At 39.6% G+C, this 24,505-nt stretch overlaps 1 protein-coding gene and 1 long non-coding RNA gene across 2 annotated transcripts in view; one reads left to right on the forward strand and one right to left on the reverse strand.

The window, feature by feature from the left end:
- Positions 1-7,247: 7,247 nt before the first annotated feature.
- Positions 7,248-13,563, reverse strand: LOC146548881 (uncharacterized). Its single transcript, XR_014890567.1, has 5 exons — positions 13,342-13,563; positions 10,024-10,244; positions 8,941-9,026; positions 8,709-8,772; positions 7,248-7,530 (listed from the first exon to the last, which is right to left on the reverse strand). It is a non-coding gene; the product is annotated as an uncharacterized LOC146548881 (long non-coding RNA).
- Positions 13,564-15,785: 2,222 nt separating this feature from the next.
- The window catches only part of LOC146548882 (uncharacterized), a 70,602-nt gene continuing 61,882 nt past the window's right edge, over positions 15,786-24,505 (forward strand). Inside the window, exon 1 of the mRNA XM_085261684.1 lies at positions 15,786-19,085. Within this exon, the coding sequence (XP_085117810.1) occupies positions 17,298-19,085 (1,788 nt within the window). The 5' untranslated portion in view covers positions 15,786-17,297. The remainder of the gene's footprint in view (positions 19,086-24,505) is intronic.

Raw genomic sequence — 24,505 nt, forward strand, 5'->3', positions numbered from 1 at the left:
CCACCCGATTTTCCCTGCATACTACGGAAGAGGATTAGGGCCACTGGGGAAAAAAAAAGTGGGAACGTCTTTTTTTTTTTTTTTCCTGAATTCGGTGAAAAAAGTCAGAATTCTGAGAAAAAAGTCAGAATCCTAAGATTAAAGTCAGAATTCTGACTTTTTTCAGTCAGAATTCTGAGAAAAAAGTCAGAATCCTAAGATTAAAGTCAGAATTCTGACTTTTTTTCTCAGATTTTTTTTTCCAGTGGCCCTTATCCTCTTCCGTAGCATACCTTTGAATTGTAACACAAGATGAATTATGCACTTCACCTGTGCTTTTAATCTCTTGGCAGATTGGTGTTTGTTATATTTAAAAAAAAAAAAGTAATTACATTTTCATATATTTAAAAAAAAAGTCTATTACGTGAAATTAAAAATGTAAGAACTCTTTTAGCTTCCACTAGTGATGGGATTTCCGGCTCTTTTTACAGATCCGGCTCTTTCGGTTCGGCTCACTAAAAAGAGCCGGCTCTTTCGGCTCCGAACCGGCTCTTCAGGTTGTTTTGTTGCTTTAATTAATTTATTATTAACAATAATATAAAATTATGCACAAAAGGAATTACTAACGTAAAAAAAGTGGTGGCCCCTAGAGACAAAACACGTACAAACTCCAAAACACATTTCTAGCATGAACTGAACTTCCAAAGCAGAGCTACTAGATCACTTAAATTACACAATTGAAAGCATGTGTGTATTGTTTGTGTATTTATACACAGGCACTCATATATATTCAAATAATTTAAAAAAAAGTTCATTTACCTGTTACTACCACACACCAAATCCGGTCGTTGGTACTTGCTGGCTTGTGTAGCCACAAGATAACAAAGGCTCAACACTGCGCCCAGCATCCTGGAGCACTTCTGTTGTCTTTTGTATGTGTTTTGAGTTTTTATATGCTTCTGAGTTTTTACGTGCTTCGGAGTTTGTACGTGTTTTTACGTGTTTTGGAGTTTGTACATGCTTCAGAGTTCGTACGTGATTTGAAGTTTGTATGTGCTTTGTCTCTAGGGGCCACCGTAAATATACTTTTATTTATTCACTCCGCATAAAATGTAATAAATAAATCACATAATACAAAAATCAACTATTCACATTTCAAGTTTTAACTATTTAAATTTTCAGCTTTTTTCTTTTACAAATTTAAAGTGAAAACAACACAAAACACTGCAAACCACAACACAATTAAATATAAATTATAATATGAAAACAAAAAGAACATGCATATTCTCTGTCATATGGGCCTGCATGAATAAACTTTCTGAATCCTTTATCATCTGCAACCGAAAATAGTTGTGGATGATTACTATACCTTTCTAATGTTGTTGTCCCTGCCTCTCTTTCTCTCTCTCTGGCTCTGTTCCTGTGCTACTGAGTGTAACTACTGCCCCTCCCCCCTCTGCCCAGCGTAAAGCACAAGGCTCGCGTGCAGAGTGAAGCGGAAAAAAAGTGCGAGAGAGAGGCTGAGAGAAAAAAAAAAAAAAAAAACACAAAAAAAAAACACGTGACGGCTCGCGATAAGGAGCCGGCTCGCGTCGTTCACGTCAAAGAACCGGCTCTAAGAGCCATTTCGTTCGCGAACGACCCATCACTAGCTTCCACAGCTTTCTTTGTTTAGTCGTTTTGCCTTCGCCGGGCTTGGATAATGGTACCTCTGGACGACTTGCGGCTCCAAACAAGTGAGAGAAATAGCTTCTGGGTGATGTTAATGCTTCAGACCCAGGGAGAGCTCAGTGAATCAATGAGTTATTTTGGTCTTGGCAGCTCTAATTCATCCACTCAGGCCAGAACACACAGTCCTGGACGCAGCAGCAGCAGCGGCGGCGGCTTCTGTGACCAGAGGCAGCGAGCCAGACATCTTATAAATGACTGTCTCTGGTTCACTGCAGTTGCACAACAACGTAAGGTGCTGCAGAGACGAGCGAGCAGAAGCTGCACTTCCATCAGCTCCCCGGGGCAGACGTCTCCACGATCCCGAATGAGATATCGTCTGGCCGAGCTGAGAAACAGCAAACAGGTGTTTGGGCCGCCGAGATGGAAATGTGCAGGAGAAGAGCGATCAAACCGTGGGCGAGCAAACGGGGTGAAAGGTCATCAGAGAGGGGGCGTGCAGTACCTGCAGCCAACAACAGGAGCAGAGAGCAAAGCCCGGCTCTCGCGTTATAAGTTACAGAGGAGAGTTGCAGAGTTGGTGTCATTTCCTTGGCTTACCACAATCATTTCCTGTGAAGTATTTGCAGGCTCTGAAATTACAGCTTCTTCGCTCAGCAGGGCCCCTTTGTGCCCCAGCTGCAGGCAGAGACGTCATCAGCCAGATCTGAGGTAGATGTGGCATCAGCGTTACCAACACAGCTAAGGGCGAAGGTTTTCCTCAAAGTCGGTTTAGTGTGAGAGCGGTTTCTTAACTTTACCTGCATCCAGCGCAGATTCTCGGCATGTGACTCATGCATAACCCAGTGTGTCATTCAGCTACTTTACTCTAAATAATCCAGATTATTTCCTCTTTATTAGGTTTATCATGATCTTTGCGGCAGTGGATGAAGCATTCTGAAGTTTCCTACAGGTAGAAAAAATATTCAGTCTTTAGCCACACTGACCTCAGTGCTGTATTTCTGGAGTGCATCTCAGCTGCAGATGTGTCGGCTTCTTGAAACCAGAAGTGACCATATTTGGGTGGAAAGCTGAAGCTGTTTCATTAGCAACTGAAGATGTAAACAGTTTCCTGGCCACCAGTGACCAGCAGGGGGCAGCCCTCAGCTCCTTCACTCTGTGACACCAGCAAACTGCTAACCCCGATCATCTTCAGCAGGCCGCCTGGAATGATTTTGTTTTAGCTGTAAAACTGTCATTAAAAAAAAATCAGCTGAGAGCATGAGATTTGGTCTCTTTTTTCAGGACAATTACTTCTTTCAACATCTGGAAGTTGTTTTGCTCTATATGTTTTGCTGTATACTATAAGAGTGTAATCAGTGATTAAGAACATAAATAAACAAAATTAAAATGTTACCGTTTTTACGGAATAAGACCCTCAGAACTTACATGAATAATAGACTGATAAATAATCCCCCTGGTAGAGCTCCAGAAAACAGTTCCTGCCAAAGCTGTAGGCGAAGGCCTGCGCTGGACTGCTGACACTTGTGCTCACCTTTATTTTTCCTGAGTGGATCATAAACCCACTCTGCTCTACAATCCCTCAAAGCCCTGCTTTTTCAGGGGTTGGAAGAGGGCTGGGTAGTGTATGTTTGCTAATGGTGACATTTCATATATGGAATTAAAAAAACAAAAACATGGCATGAAACGCTAAAAACAGAGAAAGAATAAAAGAATATTTAAAAAATGACAAAAAAATACCAAAATGTCTGATAAAATGCTCTCTCTCCACATTCATCTTCCCGGGGCTGCTGTGACGCGGTGCTTGGGATTACCATAATGCCTCTAATATCCCTGTTTTCAGGATCCGTTGGAATTTTTTTACATTGCACAAACTGTTCAAGAGTTATGGTAGTTTAAAGAAACGTTACAGAAACCTGTCGCCAGGCATGGGTTAAGGCTAAAGGGCATAAGGCTCGGGGGCTTTTCCTACTTTTCCCATTAACGATGCACCAAAGTAATTAAATGATAGATTTCTTTCATTTTATACACAAACTTCTCAGAATTTAAGCCCCAAAAGTCATACTGACAGATTACTTTAATTTACTACAGAGACATTTCTTTATCACTTAGAACAGCGGTCCCCAACCCCCGGGCCTCGGACCGGTACCGGGCCGTGAGAGTTGGGGCTCAGGTGTGAAATGTATGGTTTTCGGGGTTTTTATCGGTTTTCAGCGTTATTTTGTTATCGTTTTTATCGTTAACTCAGTTTTCCTGGGTCTCTTCACGTGTGTTATGAATAAATCTTCTTTTTTTTCGGTACCGGTACTAGTTTTATTTTGTTGTATTTATCCGCGACACCTTAAAGGCCGGTCCGTGAAAATATTGTCGGGCATAAACCGGTCCGTGGCGCAAAAAAGGTTGGAGACCGCTGACTTAGAAAACCTGAGACAGTTGAAATTGCACTCTTTTGTCTTATATTAAGATCTCTCATTGATTAAATGTGTGGTTAGACTTCTTCACTCTGACAGAAGTTGGAGTTTAAGTGGTCCAGCCCACGTACGATCAAAGTGGGGCTTCCCAGTCACAATCATTTCTCTTTGAATCTCCATATTTGACCTTTATTAATAAATTATCTTTAAATCACCAAAATGTAGCTGCACATAATTTAACTCATTCCAGGAAGAGAGCCCTCAGATTTTAAAAGGTCTTCGCTGGCTTCCTGCAATTTCCAGTATTTTTTAAATTATTTTTTTAATTGGTGTTCCTAATGCAGATTTATTCTTGAAAAGTGGAGCTGCATAAGAATCTAAACCCGATCTTATGACGATTAGTTAATTTGCAAAGTAAAATAAAGTATTTAGCACCTATGTAAAAGTTATGATCATATTTAAGTAGCATTACAGTTCACAGGTTGCATATTCAAATAAATAATAAATTTTTTAAAAAGTAGCTAAAGTACCTCATGTATCATTTCACATGAGTGAATCATGTCCATAATATTATTGGGTTATAATTATTGATGTCTGTATCTCTTTAATGTTGCAGCTGGTTATAATTTTAGTTGCCCTGTAGCTCAATCAAACTAAAAGGAAAGCAAAGTTTTAAAATAAGTAGTACAGTGTACAGAAAAATATACAGTGCATGGAAGTACTTAAAGTACAAGTCCATTGAAAGTGAGTAAAGTACTTGAGTAAATGTACTCAGTTACATTCCCACTGGTGCTTTTATTTAATGGTGTTGGGGACAGTAAGATTAACAATACTCTAGTCCAATGGCTTTGACTGTAAGATACAAATAGAGACTCTGGCGTCCTGTTAGCTTTAGAATCAGTTTTAAAAATCTTATTTTTTAACATTTCAACAAACCTTGAATTGTCCAGTAACTCTCAGGGCTTTTACTGGCTTTCCATTCCATCATGTGTGAGTTAAAAACACCAGGACAGTCATGGTGAAAACTCGTGGCTGAGCTCATTAACCAATGGGTGGCATAACAGTAGCCATGGCCGTCCTTTATACTGGCTTGGTTAGCATGCTGCATCCATGAACTGTACGGCTGCAGCAGACACCTGCTAATAAAGACCTCTGCTTCATAAAGAGAGGCTTTGAGGAGAAGCTGTTGGCAGAATTAACAGCACAGCAAGCAAAATATTTCTCAGATAATTCCATTAAAAATGCTCCAAAAGACCCCAAAAAAAATCTATAGAATTTTATGTCTATTTTTTAATTTTATTATTTTATGTCTCGATTTTATTACTGTTTAAATCAGGTACTGGTTACACTTTATGACCTTTAACTGTTTCTTTAATGGATTGTTCTGTCTTGTTTGGTGGTGATTTTCAATTTTGCACTTACCTGGGCTGTGAGACACATAATTTCATGTCATTGTCTTTTAAGATGACTAGAATGACAAATAAAGCGAACTTGAACACTACATTGACACACCCATAATTCTAAGAGTTACAAAGGAAACCAACACTCATACAGTAGATATGAAGGGGAAAATGAGCAGTGAGCTTGAGTTTATTTCTGCTGCTCTAACTTGGACATTTTAACATGTGAGTCAATAGGGACTGACTTGCCTTTGGAGTCGGCCCCTGCTGGCCACCAGAGGAACTGCAGTTTTGCTTCATTTTCTGCCCAATCTCGACATTTCCCTCTTCTGGTATTTTCTCGTCTTTCCCCGTCAATAAAGGAGAAAGACAAAGATATAAATCCCCAGCAAGTTCAAATAGCTGCCCTCTCCCAGAACTGGAGGTTACTTCCTGTTAAAAGGGAAATTTTTCTTCCCACTGTTGCCAAGTGCTTGCTCAAAGGGGCACATCACTTGTCTCATTTTATTTATTTCCTAACTTGTGAAGCATTTTGATCAAAACTATTGTTTTTAAATGTGCTATATAAATAAATAAATTTTGATTTGATTATGATTTGATCTGATTGCTGGGTTTCTTTCCAATCATATGGGGTCTTTACCATACAATTTAAAGCACTTGAAATGATTTTTGGCACTATAGAAATAAAACTGAATAAATATATATGCTCATCATTAAATGTTCCCCTTAAGTGTTTTTAAACGTGTTAAAATGAAAGGGAAGGATATACCTTACAAGATGTTTACATTCTTCACTATTTTATATCCTTCCTCGATCTTTAATAATTATAAAATTATCCGTTTATTGCTTTTATTTTGGCCCAGTGATAGACTGCCAACTGTCCATAGACTGTCCTAGGAGTACTCTGCTCCTATTGTCCCCTCAACCCTGAAGTGGATAAGCTGTTAAGCGCATGGATGTCTGATTAATGCAGTGCAGTAAGAACTAGCAGTTACCTTCCATGTAAATATTAGTAATCAAACAAATGAAATTACACTCAAATGCAGGAAAAAAAAATGAGGAAATTCACTACTTAATGAAATCTTTTTAGTTACTTTCCATCACTGTGCTCTTGGTGTTTTAAATGCACAGTCATGACTGCACGAAGAGGATCAGTGAAGTGCAGAAAAAGCGTGCAGGAACAACACTGCGTGAGGACACATCTTCATTCACTGCTTCACCCTTCACGTGTGCTCAGCTCCTTCTGACAACATCATGGCTCATTTGTAATTTCGCTTTCAGCTCGTTTGCAGTAAAAGTCATTGTGCGAGCATCCAGGAATAAGCTAATGACCCCTGTGGCTGAAACAGATTAAGCCTTGTCATAGAATAAAATGGTCTTTTGGAGCTTGACAGACTGTAGATTAAACATGCGGTGCATTAATTCACTGCATTGAGGTCGTGGACAGTAATTTATGGCAGCAATTTAAAATCCTCCAGCAGAGTCTAAAACACTTTACAGAGACTGGTTAACGGAGGAGTTCACTGGAGGAAGGACATGTCTCTTTACTGTCTTTTAGCATCTGTTCTTAAAAACAAACCAGCTGCACAGTTTGTTGCAGGCTCTGCAGCAAAGCTGAAGCCCTCTATGGAGCTTTAAAATCAGTCCTTTAACACATCTTAAGGTTTAATTTGAATCAAAAAGACGAATGTTACCAAATAAAACCAAGGGAGGTACAAAAGTACAACATTTATTGCAGAATACAGTTAAGTAAATAGAAATACTTGAGTAAAGTAGAATCTAAGCTGGGGCGCTTCTGCTGTTGGTTTGTTTTCTATCAGTGCAACACTGCCACCTTGTGTTTAAACTGTGGGGGGACAAGGGAAAAGTGAAATTTGGATCTTCTCCAGCTTTGATGGCACCATGCCTTTGCTTCACTTCAGTCTATCCACAGTCAGGTTAATTTCTCACCAAGATCTTGCACTGATGAAGCACATCCCAAAGATTCTCAAAGGGGTCAAAATATGGACTTGATGATCCAAGTGTGAAAATGATGCCTCCTGCTCCCCAAACCACTCTTTCATGGTTTGATCCTGGTTAATCATTTTGGAACACACACACACACACACACACACACACACACACACACACACACACACACACAAGAAGTCCTGTTTGCAGTTTGCCACAAGCCATGTGGGGGACACAGCAAACATGTGGAAGAAGGTGCTCTGGTCAGATGAGACCAAAAGGGAACTTTTTCGCCAAAATGCAAAACACTGTGTGTGGCGGAAAACTAACACTGCACATCACTCTGAACACACCATCCCCACTGTCAAATATGGGGGTGGCAGCATCATGCTCTGGGGGTGCTTCTCTTCAGCAGGGACAGGGAAGCTGGTCAGAGTTGATGGGAAGATGGATGGAGCCAAATACAGGGCAATCTTGGAAGAAAACCTCTTAGAGTCTGCAAAAGACCTGAGACTGGGGCAGAGGTTCACCTTCCAGCAGGACAACGACCCTAAACATAAAGCCAGGGCAACAATGGAATGGTTTAAAACAAAACATCCATGTGTTAGAATAGCCCAGTCAAAGTCCAGATCTAAATCCAATCGAGAATCTGTGGCAAGATCTGAAAACTGCTGTTCACAAACGCTCTCCATCCAATCTGACTGAGCTGGAGCTGTTTTGCAAAGAAGAATGGGCAAGGATTTCAGTCTCTAGATGTGCAAAGCTGGTAGAGACATACCTGGTCAAACTTAAGCTCTCCTCTGTCTGCAGCAAACTTGCAGGCAGCAGCTTCTCCCCCCTCGCTCACATGCGTAAGTGCTCAGTCGCCTAGTGCCCAAGCTCGGATCATACCAAAATTAGGGGGAATTTACGACTGTGCGCTATGTGCTTCGAATATTGTATAGTTTTTGTTTTATACAGTTGTCAGTCAGGCATCTAACTATGAGACAAATTACACTCCAAAAAACCCCGGGCTTCTGAAACAACAGCCCGGGCTTAAGCCCAGTAATGTCCCACTTGTCAGTCTGGACAGCCCTGACCACCAACCGAAACATATTCATGTCATGAAAGCATATTTTTTAAAAATGGCTAAGCAAACACAGCCAATAACCTTCATTCTGATGATCTGCAGAATGATTTGGGCACAAAACAAATTTCACTGTTCAAAAACTTGCAAACTATATACTGTGTGGACAGTGTGGACTGATCATATCCCACAAACTAAGTTTGTGCAGACTAAACTGTCTTTGTATTCACTTACACAACATGTCTCTCAGGATTAACTGGAGTCATCAGCAACAGCATAGAGCAATCAGGTCTCAAGTCTAATAACAGAAGACAGGAAAAGATCAATAAAGAAACAACTTCCCCAAACCAAAGCACAAATGAAACAATAAGTAAAACAGGTTGATCTAAAGTATAATTAAAGCTCAGCCTGATTAATATAAATGTCACTGACAATTATTAATATATTGGAAAACCAAAATAGTTACCACTCAGTTAAAGACTTTCTGTCCAACTGCTTCTTCTTACAGACTTGTAAGGGTTTGATGTAACCTGGGGAGTGCTGGTCCCGAGCCTCAAAGACCATAAGAAGCAAGCAGAGGGAGAAAAAACAGAAAATTATTTAGAAACTGATTTGATCCTTAATGGCTGTGCAGCAGTTATAACTTACAACACAGAAGGTCAATGTAGTAGACCTCATACAACCAAATTAGACTAGCACATATAGTACTAAAATCCTCTATTACTGTGTCTGAATTTGTGGCATTAACACTGTTAGTTTAGGCCTAAAGAGATGTGTTTAAAGAAAAGACCACCTAACTTAAATGTAATCATTGCACGCTTGTTAAAAGCTAACTTTCAATATATAAAGTCTCTAATAAGCACAATTACCAGATAAAACATATGGCAGTGTTTATATGTGACACAGGCAACCCCAACATGTTCTGATGATTCAACTGTGGGATTTAGCTTCATTATTTAGAATATAGAAGAAGCTATAAAGCCAACATAGACTTTAACCATTTAGCAAGTCACGAATCTGGTTTATGGCTTTGGACTTTCACAACAAAAAATGTGTCTAAACACATGTTTTAACAAAACAAATACTGTTGTTGTTCTTCTTCTTCTTATTGTTTAAAATGTAATTACACAGATATGTTTGTTAAATGTAAAAGCAGTTTGCTTATGGCTAAAGGCTAGATTTGACATTAATAGATGCCACAGATGTTCAAAAGCTGCCTCAAAGCATTCAAATAAATACAGGGGTTAAGAATAAACGGTTCATATGTTAGAAAGTTTTATATGGACTAAAAACAAGCCCCCAACCTTAACGGCTGCACCTTTCTAAAAGGTTTCTTCTGGGCTCTTATATAATAGCTGCTCACTTTTCTATTTCAATTAATCAAAATAAAGTTTCACTTTTTAAAACTGTGGGGTTAATTTGAAGTAACAGGAGCCGAGAGGCAGCAGCAACGTTAGGCTAACACTAGCTAGCTAGCAAGATCATAAATCTGGTGCTAAACTGAGAGAAGGCACAAAAGCAGTTTGAATAACAGTAAACATTTACTCACCAAATCAGTATATAACGTAAGGAATCACAGCAATGACAAGCGGCTCGATAAAACCATTCTCCACAACGACTTTCCATGAAGTTCGTCTTGAATCGCTAACGAAGAAGAATAAAACCAGCCAAGTGCAGATGAAGTGGGCGAAGATGAAGCAGGGCAGCACGGAGGCGAAAGGAGCGAGGGCAGTGAGACGAGATGAGAAACAGTGTGACGGCCTTTAAGTTCTGGAAAAATATAAGCAAATATCAATAGAAAGCCTTCAACCTGGTTTTATTTAGATTTGTTTAGATTGTGTTCCCCCTCAGACTGACACATCTGAATTAAAACTGATAAACAGGATTTAAAAGGACACTGAGCAGCAGATCAGTCCATGTAGAAACAGGACATAAGGTTAAGGAACAGGGGGGATCATTTGATTGTGGTCATTTTTTGATCTGACTCAGTGATGCTGGCTTCTCTCCTGGACACATCTTCCCTTTGCATGCAATTCACTGATGTAGAATAGGTGTAACACGGTGAAGGACCAGGGCGCCTGACTGTAGCATGATAAATAATAAGCTAATCAGAATTGCTTCGCCTACGGAGGCCGAATGTTTGAATAAAACACAGGAAACAGAAATAGAGCCCAAAAATAAATATATTATTTATGTTAAGTTGATGCTGAGTTTATAGACAGATATACAAAAAATAAATATGCAAATATATCACAACAAAAACAATAGTAATAATACAAAACAGCTCATTCCTCATTTCCCCTTTAATTTAATGACTGATATGTTGAAATGGTTTGACACACAGTGAAATGATTTAATGCTCAGCAGGAAGTGCATATTCAAATTCATCTCCACATTAAGATGAGTGTAGCCTGGAAAATGGTTAGCCACACAGGACACAAACACTGGGGTTCTTAATGTGCAGTTTTTATTGTCAATAAACAAAAATGTCCTTTGACCTTTACTTTTGTCAAACAGCAGCCATGTGGACTTGTACTGAACACTGACAACATGAGAGGTAACGTGGCCAAGTAACAGAATAAACTATTTTTAAAAAAAGATGTGCCGGCACAATATGAGGAAGAAAGGAAATGAAATAAAATACAAAACACAAAAATACGGCAGTGGCCTCTGTCTGTGCAGAACAAAATACAAAGAGCTAAATCACACAAGGCTCCTTTAAAAAAAAAAAGTGGAAGTGTTACATACATTTTCTATAAACACTGATATTCCACAGCAATCTCAGCTCACTTGGAATACTGCAGCACACAGCTCACAACTTATCCCTTGCATGCAGAAAATAGCCGCTCATACACATACAGGTCCTTTGCATCATCCATTTCAGAAACACATCATCTTGTTAAAATACTGATGTTTTACCACTGCACTACAATTATACCAATATGTTTCAACGAGTTATGTGCATATTTAACAATTCCTTACCAACAATTTAACTTCTTCACAACAATCCGATCCACATCCACAAATAAAAGTAAACAGGAAGTCCCAAGATGCATTTCTTGGTAAGTTTTTTTGGGGAAACTGCAGGTAAAGCCTTAAGCACTGCTCCCCCCGCGACCACAATATGTAACTACACAAACCAATAAAATTAACAGGTTCAAGTGCACATAACATGCAGATAACAAAAGAAATAGCACAAGAAATAACATAAAATTACTCAATAACATTGTTGTCTTAACATACATGGAAATAAAGAAACAACATTTTAAGACCCTGTTTTGAACCTTATATGGATATTTGGTTAACTGAAGGTTAACTGGCATGTTTTCTGCAGAATACAGTTAAGTAAATAGAAATACTTGAGTAAAGTAGAATCTAAGCTGGGGCGCTTCTGCTGTTGGTTTGTTTTCTATCAGTGCAACACTGCCACCTTGTGTTTAAACTGTGGGGGGACAAGGGAAAAGTGAAATTTGGATCTTCTCCAGCTTTGATGGCACCATGCCTTTGCTTCACTTCAGTCTATCCACAGTCAGGTTAATTTCTCACCAAGATCTTGCACTGATGAAGCACATCCCAAAGATTCTCAAAGGGGTCAAAATATGGACTTGATGATCCAAGTGTGAAAATGATGCCTCCTGCTCCCCAAACCACTCTTTCATGGTTTGATCCTGGTTAATCATTTTGGAACACACACACACACACACACACACACACACACACACACACACACACACACACACACACACAACAGAAAACCATAAGAAGTCCTGTTTGCAGTTTGCCACAAGCCATGTGGGGGACACAGCAAACATGTGGAAGAAGGTGCTCTGGTCAGATGAGACCAAAATGGAACTTTTTGGCCAAAATGCAAAACACTGTGTGTGGCGGAAAACTAACACTGCACATCACTCTGAACACACCATCCCCACTGTCAAATATGGGGGTGGCAGCATCATGCTCTGGGGGTGCTTCTCTTCAGCAGGGACAGGGAAGCTGGTCAGAGTTGATGGGAAGATGGATGGAGCCAAATACAGGGCAATCTTGGAAGAAAACCTCTTAGAGTCTGCAAAAGACCTGAGACTGGGGCAGAGGTTCACCTTCCAGCAGGACAATGACCCTAAACATAAAGCCAGGGCAACAATGGAATGGTTTAAAACAAAACATCCATGTGTTAGAATAGCCCAGTCAAAGTCCAGATCTAAATCCAATCGAGAATCTGTGGCAAGATCTGAAAACTGCTGTTCACAAACGCTCTCCATCCAATCTGACTGAGCTGGAGCTGTTTTGCTAAGAAGAATGGGCAAGAATTTCAGTCTCTAGATGTGCAAAGCTGGTAGAGACATACCTGGTCAAACTTAAGCTCTCCTCTGTCTGCAGCAAACTTGCAGGCAGCAGCTTCTCCCCCCTCGCTCACATGCGTAAGTGCTCAGTCGCCTAGTGCCCAAGCTCGGATCATACCAAAATTAGGGGGAATTTACGACTGTGCGCTATGTGCTTCGAATATTGTATAGTTTTTGTTTTATACAGTTGTCAGTCAGGCATCTAACTATGAGACAAATTACACTCCAAAAAACCCCGGGCTTCTGAAACAACAGCCCGGGCTTAAGCCCAGTAATGTCCCACTTGTCAGTCTGGACAGCCCTGACCACCAACCGAAACATATTCATGTCATGAAAGCATATTTTTTAAAAATGGCTAAGCAAACACAGCCAATAACCTTCATTCTGATGATCTGCAGAATGATTTGGGCACAAAACAAATTTCACTGTTCAAAAACTTGCAAACTATATACTGTGTGGACAGTGTGGACTGATCATATCCCACAAACTAAGTTTGTGCAGACTAAACTGTCTTTGTATTCACTTACACAACATGTCTCTCAGGATTAACTGGAGTCATCAGCAACAGCATAGAGCAATCAGGTCTCAAGTCTAATAACAGAAGACAGGAAAAGATCAATAAAGAAACAACTTCCCCAAACCAAAGCACAAATGAAACAATAAGTAAAACAGGTTGATCTAAAGTATAATTAAAGCTCAGCCTGATTAATATAAATGTCACTGACAATTATTAATATATTGGAAAACCAAAATAGTTACCACTCAGTTAAAGACTTTCTGTCCAACTGCTTCTTCTTACAGACTTGTAAGGGTTTGATGTAACCTGGGGAGTGCTGGTCCCGAGCCTCAAAGACCGTAAGAAGCAAGCAGAGGGAGAAAAAACAGAAAATTATTTAGAAACTGATTTGATCCTTAATGGCTGTGCAGCAGTTATAACTTACAACACAGAAGGTCAATGTAGTAGACCTCATACAACCAAATTAGACTAGCACATATAGTACTAAAATCCTCTATTACTGTGTCTGAATTTGTGGCATTAACACTGTTAGTTTAGGCCTAAAGAGATGTGTTTAAAGAAAAGACCACCTAACTTAAATGTAATCATTGCACGCTTGTTAAAAGCTAACTTTCAATATATAAAGTCTCTAATAAGCACAATTACCAGATAAAACATATGGCAGTGTTTATATGTGACACAGGCAACCCCAACATGTTCTGATGATTCAACTGTGGGATTTAGCTTCATTATTTAGAATATAGAAGAAGCTATAAAGCCAACATAGACTTTAACCATTTAGCAAGTCACGAATCTGGTTTATGGCTTTGGACTTTCACAACAAAAAATGTGTCTAAACACATGTTTTAACAAAACAAATACTGTTGTTGTTCTTCTTCTTCTTCTTGTTTAAAATGTAATTACACAGATATGTTTGTTAAATGTAAAAGCAGTTTGCTTATGGCTAAAGGCTAGATTCGACATTAATAGATGCCACAGATGTTCAAAAGCTGCCTCAAAGCATTCAAATAAATACAGGGGTTAAGAATAAACGGTTCATATGTTAGAAAGTTTTATATGGACTAAAAACAAGCCCCCAACCTTAACGGCTGCACCTTTCGAAAAGGTTTCTTCTGGGCTCTTATATAATAGCTGCTCACTTTTCTATTTCAATTAATCAAAATAAAGTTTCACTTTTTAAAACTGTGGGGTTAATTTGAAGTAACAGGAGCCGAGAGGCAGCAGCAACGTTAGGCTAACACTAGCTAGCTAGCAAGATCATAAATCTGGTGCTAAACTGAGAGAAGGCACAAAAGCAGTTTGAATAACAGTAAACATTTACTCACCAAATCAGTATATAACGTAAGGAATCACAGCAATGACAAGCGGCTCGATAAAACCATTCTCCACAACGACTTTCCATGAAGTTCGTCTTGAATCGCTAACGAAGAAGAATAAAACCAGCCAAGTGCAGATGAAGTGGGCGAAGATGAAGCAGGGCAGCACGGAGGCGAAAGGAGCGAGGGCAGTGAGACGAGATGAGAAACAGTGTGACGGCCTTTAAGTTCTGGAAAAATATAAACAAAAATCAATAGAAAGCCTTCAACCTGGTTTTATTTAGATTTGTTTAGATTGTGTTCCCCCTCAGACTGACACATCTGAATTAAAACTGATAAACAGGATTTAAAAGGACACTGAGCAGCAGATCAGTCCGTGTAGAAACAGGACATAAGGTTAAGGAACAGGGGGGATCATTTGATTGTGATCATTTTTTGATCTGACTCAGTGATGCTGGCTTCTCTCCTGGACACATCTTCCCTTTGCAAGCAATTCACTGATGTAGAATAGGTGTAACACCGAGAAGGACCAGGGCGCCTGACTGTAGCATGATAAATAATAAGCTAATCAGAATTGCTTCGCCTACGGAGGCCGAATGTTTGAATAAAACACAGGAAACAGAAATAGAGCCCAAAAATAAATATATTATTTATGTTAAGTTGATGCTGAGTTTATAGACAGATATACAAAAAATAAATATGCAAATATATCACAACAAAAACAATAGTAATAATACAAAACAGCTCATTCCTCATTTCCCCTTTAATTTAATGACTGATATGTTGAAATGGTTTGACACACAGTGAAATGATTTAATGCACAGCAGAAAGTGCATATTCAAATTCATCTCCACATTAAGATGAGTGTAGCCTGGAAAATGGTTAGCCACACAGGACACAAACACTGGGGTTCTTAATGTGCAGTTTTTATTGTCAATAACCAAAAATGTCCTTTGACCTTTACTTTTGTCAAACAGCAGCCATGTGGACTTGTACTGAACACTGACAACATGAGAGGTAACGTGGCAAAGTAACAGAATAAACGATTTTTTAAAAAAGATGTGCCGGCACAATATGAGGAAGAAAGGAAATGAAATAAAATACAAAACACAAAAATACAGCAGTGGCCTCTGTCTGTGCAGAACAAAATACAAAGAGCTAAATCACACAAGGCTCCTTTAAAAAAAAAAAAAAGTGGAAGTGTTACATACATTTTCTATAAACACTGATATTCCACAGCAATCTCAGCTCACTTGGAATACTGCAGCACACAGCTCACAACTTATCCCTTGCATGCAGAAAATAGCCGCTCATACACATACAGGTCCTTTGCATCATCCATTTCAGAAACACATCATCTTGTTAAAATACTGATGTTTTACCACTGCACTACAATTATACCAATATCTTTCAACGAGTTATGTGCATATTTAACAATTCCTTACCAACAATTTAACTTCTTCACAACAATCCGATCCACATCCACAAATAAAAGTAAACAGGAAGTCCCAAGATGCATTTCTTGGTAAGTTTTTTTGGGGAAACTGCAGGTAAAGCCTTAAGCACTGCTCCCCCCGCGACCACAATATGTAACTACACAAACCAATAAAATTAACAGGTTCAAGTGCACATAACATGCAGATAACATGCAGATAACAAAAGAAATAGCACAAGAAATAACATAAAATTACTCAATAACATTGTTGTCTTAACATACATGGAAATAAAGAAACAACATTTTAAGACCCTGTTTTGAACCTTATATGGATATTTGGTTAACTGAAGGTTAACTGGCATGTTTTCTGCTACTGCAAACATACGAAATCCCATCTCATCTTTAGGTTGCTGCTCTGCGCTGGTCCTTTTCAGCTCATCTTTGTCAGGATTTGGATGGAAGACTTTATAATAAATAACTTTAAGTATTAGACCGAGGACGTAAACTGCAATAACACAGGCAGCTGTGATTAAAGCGTGCATGGGCTGTATCACAAAATCAGGAGGATGTTTGCTCATCTTCCAGCACCACACAGCACAGAGGATGCAAATATCAGTCATTATCAGTCAATAACCAGCATTTTTCCGTCTACAGAAAATGAAAATGGACTTTCTTTTGGTACTGTCACGAATACCTCGTACATTAAGGGATAGTATTTTTAAGGAACTGAAATGTAAGTCTGCCATAGGGGAAGAAGGGAACAAATAAAGTGAACTGGATGTCTGTTATTAAATTAACTGAAACTTGTAACGTGCTAAGGTATAAACACCTAAAGAAGATGCTCTCAAAAGGGAACAATAAGTTTTCAGTACCTCAGTAAAATTTATCAGACTGTTTTTTCTTTTTTCAATGAAGTGACCAAAATGCAAATTAATCGAGCCATGACGTCAGAAGCTCTGTTCTTTGTGGGCGTTACCTATTTTCAATCAGACAATGGGGAACGTTGTTGTGGGCGGGGCCTGTTTCAAAGATGAAAGGCAAGAGAATCAGGCTTGTGACATCACAGTCAACCCAACTCTATAAATAGCAGGTGAGACCCACACAGGACAAGCACGTTTCTTACAGTCACGAGCGATTCACTGGATGAACTTTTGTTCTGCTGCCCTCAGTCATATCTGAATATCTGTTTCATTGTAACACCGTAGCGTTGTTTCAATGTCAAAAATGAGCAACCAAAAAGCAAACCCACAATTTGTGTGCACTTTGCCAAAGAGTACACTGGACAGCCTTATTCAGGTGAGGAAAGCCTTCCAAAACACTCTCTCTGAAAATAACATTTTAAAAGAGGATACAAAGACAGCCAGACAGCAAATCAAACAGCTGATGGCCCAAATTTCCCTGATGCGTGCCGAGCTGGACCAGTATGAGATCCAAGCTGGAGAACTCACTGATGAATCAGTGTCACGCAAAGTGGAAATGAGCAGCGCCACCAAAGAAAAAGGGGATCAGACTTGTTCAGGTCAGACCAACAACTTTGACCTTGACATGAACCGTCTGAAACAGCAGCTTCAGCAGAGGGACAGCGAAATCCTGACCCTGAAACAGGAGAAGGACAGTCTGTCTCCCGAACCTGCACAGCTTCAGACACACGAGAATCCCAAAGTTGTGTGCACGCTGCCAAAGAGTATAGTGGACGACCTTGTTCGGGTTAGGAAAGCCTTCCTAAAAGCTCTGTCCGAAAATAAACGTTTAAAAGAGGATTCAAAGACAGCCAGACAGCAAATCAAACAGCTGATGGCCCAAATTTCCCTGATGGGTACCAAGCTGGAACAATTTAAGATCCAAGCTGGAGAAGAAAAGGAGGAACAGACCATCGCCTTTGACCTTGAAATGAACTGTGTGAAAGAGCAGCTTGGGCAGAGTGACAGCAAAATCCTGATCCTGAAACAGGAGAAGGAAAGTCTGTCTGCTGAGCTCGCACAGCTTCAGCAACACCAGGCCTCTCTGGCAGACACTCTGTGGAATGAGAAAAAACACAGAGAGAATCTGGAGCAGGAGAAGAAAGTGCTGGAGGAAGAAAGTAAAGTCCTGGAAGAGCAGAAAGTGGTGAAGGACACAAAAGAAATTCAGAAAATTCTGGACGAGCAGACCCAAGAATTAGTGGAGGCAAAGACTGAGACAGTAGAGACGGCAACCCCAGAGTCGCCCTCATCAGAAACCCTCCAGGTGTATCACAGTGCAGATGAGACCAAACAAATACTGGAGACAAAGGCTGAAACACCAACACTGGAGAAAACACTGAAAATGGAGGATAAGTTGCGCGTCAACAGACTGATCCAGTCGGTGGTTTTTCAGGCCATAGAAAAAGTCTCCTCTAAATACAAGCTCTTCACAGAGCGCCTCACTCCCGACTGCATCAGCGATCGCCTGATTGAGAAAATCTGGCCTGATGTTGAGAAGAAACATTTGGATCTGTCCCCAAAACGGCTGAAAAATCTAGACAAGGCCATTCTCAAGAATCTTTCCAAAGCACACAACTGCAAGGAAAAATATTTGATTTTTAATCTGAGGGAACAGCTTGATAATATTACTGTCCCAGCCTTCACCGAAAAGCTGTTGTCATTACCAAGAAGAGTCCTCAGTGTCTCTAAACACAGAGAAGAGTACAAGGAAGTGGTGAAAAACGTCACTAAAGATCTGGTAATGCACGCTATGAGCCAAGAAAATGAGACGACAACATGGCGTCCAGGAACATCAGATTTTATTATACAGAAGCTTTCCCATAAGATCTGGAACAAAATTCTGTCCAAAAACTACAAAATGTCCTTGGAGAACATTGAACAACTCGCCCTGACGGTGTACAACGAACTCCATGACAGGTGGGATTCTCCAGCACTCTTATTGAAGTCAAGCAACCCAGTGGTTGACGAAGCAATCGTCAAAACCTTCAAAAAACACGCCAAACTGAGGAGCCAAAACATCATCTTTAGGGCTTTCTCGTGTGCACGCTAAAATTGAACTGACACGTGCATGCCACTATGTGGCAAAACTCTTAAAGTGGCTTAAAATATTCATTGAAATTGGGCATCTAAATTTAATTTTAAGACCAGGTGGTTAAAAAGAACCCCTCTTCTTCTCCCAACTTCCTTCCCTCATCACCAACTGGCCGAGGCAGATGGCCACCCCATCCCAGAGCCTGGGTCTGCCGGAGGTTTCTCTCTTTTCAAAGAGAGTTTTTCCTTCCCACTGTCGCCAAAGTGCTTGCTCTAGGGGGTTGGACTTTTTGTGCAATATTGTAGGGTCTTGACCTTACAATATAAAGCACCATGAGGGAAGTGTTGTTGGAGTTTGGTGCTGTTTCTTAGCTCAAAATGTCCAATTACAACAGGACATTTTGAGTTCAGAAACAGCACCAAACCACAAAATAAAATAAAATAAAAAAATAAAAAAAACTTTGAATTTGTGCTTTGTTCTATTTGCTGTAAATTTGCTAAGAATGTCATATCAGATTAGAATTGTGTGTCTCAATATCATGTATCGTAGCATCGCCCTGTAGTTCAATTTGAAGTGGATGTCACAGTAATGTCTTTCTGTATGTGTGAAAAACACGGGAGATACTCAAAGTATAACCGGTGTTTGAGGTTAGCTGGTTACATTTGTTTAGATATTCTACTCTCCGTGTTCCAGATCCCCAGAATTGATATTTTCACCAAATGGTCTTTTCTGCCTGCCAGTGTGTCATGCAGTTTTCAAGATTAAAGACTTTGGATAAGAAGAAAAATAAATCCCCACTCCTGGAAATGCATCTGGCCTTCATAACAATATTATTTACAGACAATTAATTATTTTAATTTTGAATAGAAAGCCTTCAACCTGGTTTTATTTAGATTTGTTTAGATTGTGTTCCCCCTCAGACTGACACATCTGAATTAAAACTGATAAACAGGATTTAAAAGGACACTGAGCAGCAGATCAGTCCATGTAGAAACAGGACATAAGGTTAAGGAACAGGGGGGATCATTTGATTGTGATCATTTTTTGATCTGACTCAGTGATGCTGGCTTCTCTCCTGGACACATCTTCCCTTTGCATGCAATTCACTGATGTAGAATAGGTGTAACACGGTGAAGGACCAGGGCGCCTGACTGTAGCATGATAAATAATAAGCTAATCAGAATTGCTTCGCCTACGGAGGCCGAATGTTTGAATAAAACACAGGAAACACAAATAGAGCCCAAAAATAAATATATTATTTATGTTAAGTTGATGCTGAGTTTATAGACAGATATACAAAAAATAAATATGCAAATATATCACAACAAAAACAATAGTAATAATACAAAACAGCTCATTCCTCATTTCCCCTTTAATTTAATGACTGATATGTTGAAATGGTTTGACACACAGTGAAATGATTTAATGCACAGCAGAAAGTGCATATTCAAATTCATCTCCACATTAAGATGAGTGTAGCCTGGAAAATGGTTAGCCACACAGGACATAAACACTGGGGTTCTTAATGTGCAGTTTTTATTGTCAATAAACAAAAATGTCCTTTGACCTTTACTTTTGTCAAACAGCAGCCATGTGGACTTGTACTGAACACTGACAACATGAGAGGTAACGTGGCAAAGTAACAGAATAAACGATTTTTAAAAAAAAGATGTGCCGGCACAATATGAGGAAGAAAGGAAATGAAATAAAATACAAAACACAAAAATACAGCAGTGGCCTCCATCTGTGCAGAACAAAATACAAAGAGCTAAATCACACAAGGCTCCTTTAAAAAAAAAAAGTGGAAGTGTTACATACATTTTCTATAAACACTGATATTCCACAGCAATCTCAGCTCACTTGGAATACTGCAGCACACAGCTCACAACTTATCCCTTGCATGCAGAAAATAGCCGCTCATACACATACAGGTCCTTTGCATCATCCATTTCAGAAACACATCATCTTGTTAAAATACTGATGTTTTACCACTGCACTACAATTATACCAATATCTTTCAACGAGTTATGTGCATATTTAACAATTCCTTACCAACAATTTAACTTCTTCACAACAATCCGATCCACATCCACAAATAAAAGTAAACAGGAAGTCCCAAGATGCATTTCTTGGTAAGTTTTTTTGGGGAAACTGCAGGTAAAGCCTTAAGCACTGCTCCCCCCGCGACCACAATATGTAACTACACAAACCAATAAAATTAACAGGTTCAAGTGCACATAACATGCAGATAACATGCAGATAACAAAAGAAATAGCACAAGAAATAACAAAATTACTCAATAACATTGTTGTCTTAACATACATGGAAACAAAGAAACAACATTTTAAGACCCTGTTTTGAACCTTATATGGATATTTGGTTAACTGAAGGTTAACTGGCATGTTTTCTGCAGAATACAGTTAAGTAAATAGAAATACTTGAGTAAAGTAGAATCTAAGCTGGGGCGCTTCTGCTGTTGGTTTGTTTTCTATCAGTGCAACACTGCCACCTTGTGTTTAAACTGTGGGGGGACAAGGGAAAAGTGAAATTTGGATCTTCTCCAGCTTTGATGGCACCATGCCTTTGCTTCACTTCAGTCTATCCACAGTCAGGTTAATTTCTCACCAAGATCTTGCACTGATGAAGCACATCCCAAAGATTCTCAAAGGGGTCAAAATATGGACTTGATGATCCAAGTGTGAAAATGATGCCTCCTGCTCCCCAAACCACTCTTTCATGGTTTGATCCTGGTTAATCATTTTGGAACACACACACACACACACACACACACACACACACACACACACACACAACAGAAAACCATAAGAAGTCCTGTTTGCAGTTTGCCACAAGCCATGTGGGGGACACAGCAAACATGTGGAAGAAGGCGCTCTGGTCAGATGAGACCAAAAGGGAACTTTTTGGCCAAAATGCAAAACACTGTGTGTGGCGGAAAACTAACACTGCACATCACTCTGAACACACCATCCCCACTGTCAAATATGGGGGTGGCAGCATCATGCTCTGGGGGTGCTTCTCTTCAGCAGGGACAGGGAAGCTGGTCAGAGTTGATGGGAAGATGGATGGAGCCAAATACAGGGCAATCTTGGAAGAAAACCTCTTTGAGTCTGCAAAAGACTTGAGACTGGGGCAGAGGTTCACCTTCCAGCAGGACAACGACCCTAAACATAAAGCCAGGGCAACAATGGAATGGCTTAAAACAAAACATCCATGTGTTAGAATAGCCCAGTCAAAGTCCAGATCTAGATCCAATCGAGAATCTGTGGCAAGATCTGAAAACTGCTGTTCACAAACGCTGTCCATCTAATCTGACTGAGCTGGAGCTGTTTTGCAAAGAAGAATGGGCAAGGATTTCAGTCTGTAGATGTGCAAAGCTGGTAGAGACATACCTGGTCAAACTTAAGCTCTCCTCTGTCTGCAGCAAACTTGCAGGCAGCAGCTTCTCCCCCCTCGCTCACATGCGTAAGTGCTCAGTCGCCTAGTGCCCAAGCTCGGATCATACCAAAATTAGGGGGAATTTACGACTGTGCGCTATGTGCTTCGAATATTGTATAGTTTTTGTTTTATACAGTTGTCAGTCAGGCATCTAACTATGAGACAAATTACACTCCAAAAAACCCCGGGCTTCTGAAACAACAGCCCGGGCTTAAGCCCAGTAATGTCCCACTTGTCAGTCTGGACAGCCCTGACCACCAACCGAAACATATTCATGTCATGAAAGCATATTTTTTAAAAATGGCTAAGCAAACACAGCCAATAACCTTCATTCTGATGATCTGCAGAATGATTTGGGCACAAAACAAATTTCACTGTTCAAAAACTTGCAAACTATATACTGTGTGGACAGTGTGGACTGATCATATCCCACAAACTAAGTCTGTGCAGACTAAACTGTCTTTGTATTCACTTACACAACATGTCTCTCAGGATTAACTGGAGTCATCAGCAACAGCATAGAGCAATCAGGTCTCAAGTCTAATAACAGAAGACAGGAAAAGATCAATAAAGAAACAACTTCCCCAAACCAAAGCACAAATGAAACAATAAGTAAAACAGGTTGATCTAAAGTATAATTAAAGCTCAGCCTGATTAATATAAATGTCACTGACAATTATTAATATATTGGAAAACCAAAATAGTTACCACTCAGTTAAAGACTTTCTGTCCAACTGCTTCTTCTTACAGACTTGTAAGGGTTTGATGTAACCTGGGGAGTGCTGGTCCCGAGCCTCAAAGACCGTAAGAAGCAAGCAGAGGGAGAAAAAACAGAAAATTATTTAGAAACTGATTTGATCCTTAATGGCTGTGCAGCAGTTATAACTTACAACACAGAAGGTCAATGTAGTAGACCTCATACAACCAAATTAGACTAGCACATATAGTACTAAAATCCTCTATTACTGTCTGAATTTGTGGCATTAACACTGTTAGTTTAGGCCTAAAGAGATGTGTTTAAAGAAAAGACCACCTAACTTAAATGTAATCATTGCACGCTTGTTAAAAGCTAACTTTCAATATATAAAGTCTCTAATAAGCACAATTACCAGATAAAACATATGGCAGTGTTTATATGTGACACAGGCAACCCCAACATGTTCTGATGATTCAACTGTGGGATTTAGCTTCATTATTTAGAATATAGAAGAAGCTATAAAGCCAACATAGACTTTAACCATTTAGCAAGTCACGAATCTGGTTTATGGCTTTGGACTTTCACAACAAAAAATGTGTCTAAACACATGTTTTAACAAAACAAATACTGTTGTTGTTCTTCTTCTTCTTATTGTTTAAAATGTAATTACACAGATATGTTTGTTAAATGTAAAAGCAGTTTGCTTATGGCTAAAGGCTAGATTCGACATTAATAGATGCCACAGATGTTCAAAAGCTGCCTCAAAGCATTCAAATAAATACAGGGGTTAAGAATAAACGGTTCATATGTTAGAAAGTTTTATATGGACTAAAAACAAGCCCCCAACCTTAACGGCTGCACCTTTCGAAAAGGTTTCTTCTGGGCTCTTATATAATAGCTGCTCACTTTTCTATTTCAATTAATCAAAATAAAGTTTCACTTTTTAAAACTGTGGGGTTAATTTGAAGTAACAGGAGCCGAGAGGCAGCAGCAACGTTAGGCTAACACTAGCTAGCTAGCAAGATCATAAATCTGGTGCTAAACTGAGAGAAGGCACAAAAGCAGTTTGAATAACAGTAAACATTTACTCACCAAATCAGTATATAACGTAAGGAATCACAGCAATGACAAGCGGCTCGATAAAACCATTCTCCACAACGACTTTCCATGAAGTTCGTCTTGAATCGCTAACGAAGAAGAATAAAACCAGCCAAGTGCAGATGAAGTGGGCGAAGATGAAGCAGGGCAGCACGGAGGCGAAAGGAGCGAGGGCAGT

This window comes from Mchenga conophoros, linkage group LG22 (assembly GCF_057382185.1).
Source record: "Mchenga conophoros isolate Kocher_MC1m ecotype Shallow Benthic linkage group LG22, M_conophoros_male_GT1.1, whole genome shotgun sequence".
NCBI classification, from domain to species: Eukaryota; Metazoa; Chordata; class Actinopteri; order Cichliformes; family Cichlidae; genus Mchenga; species Mchenga conophoros.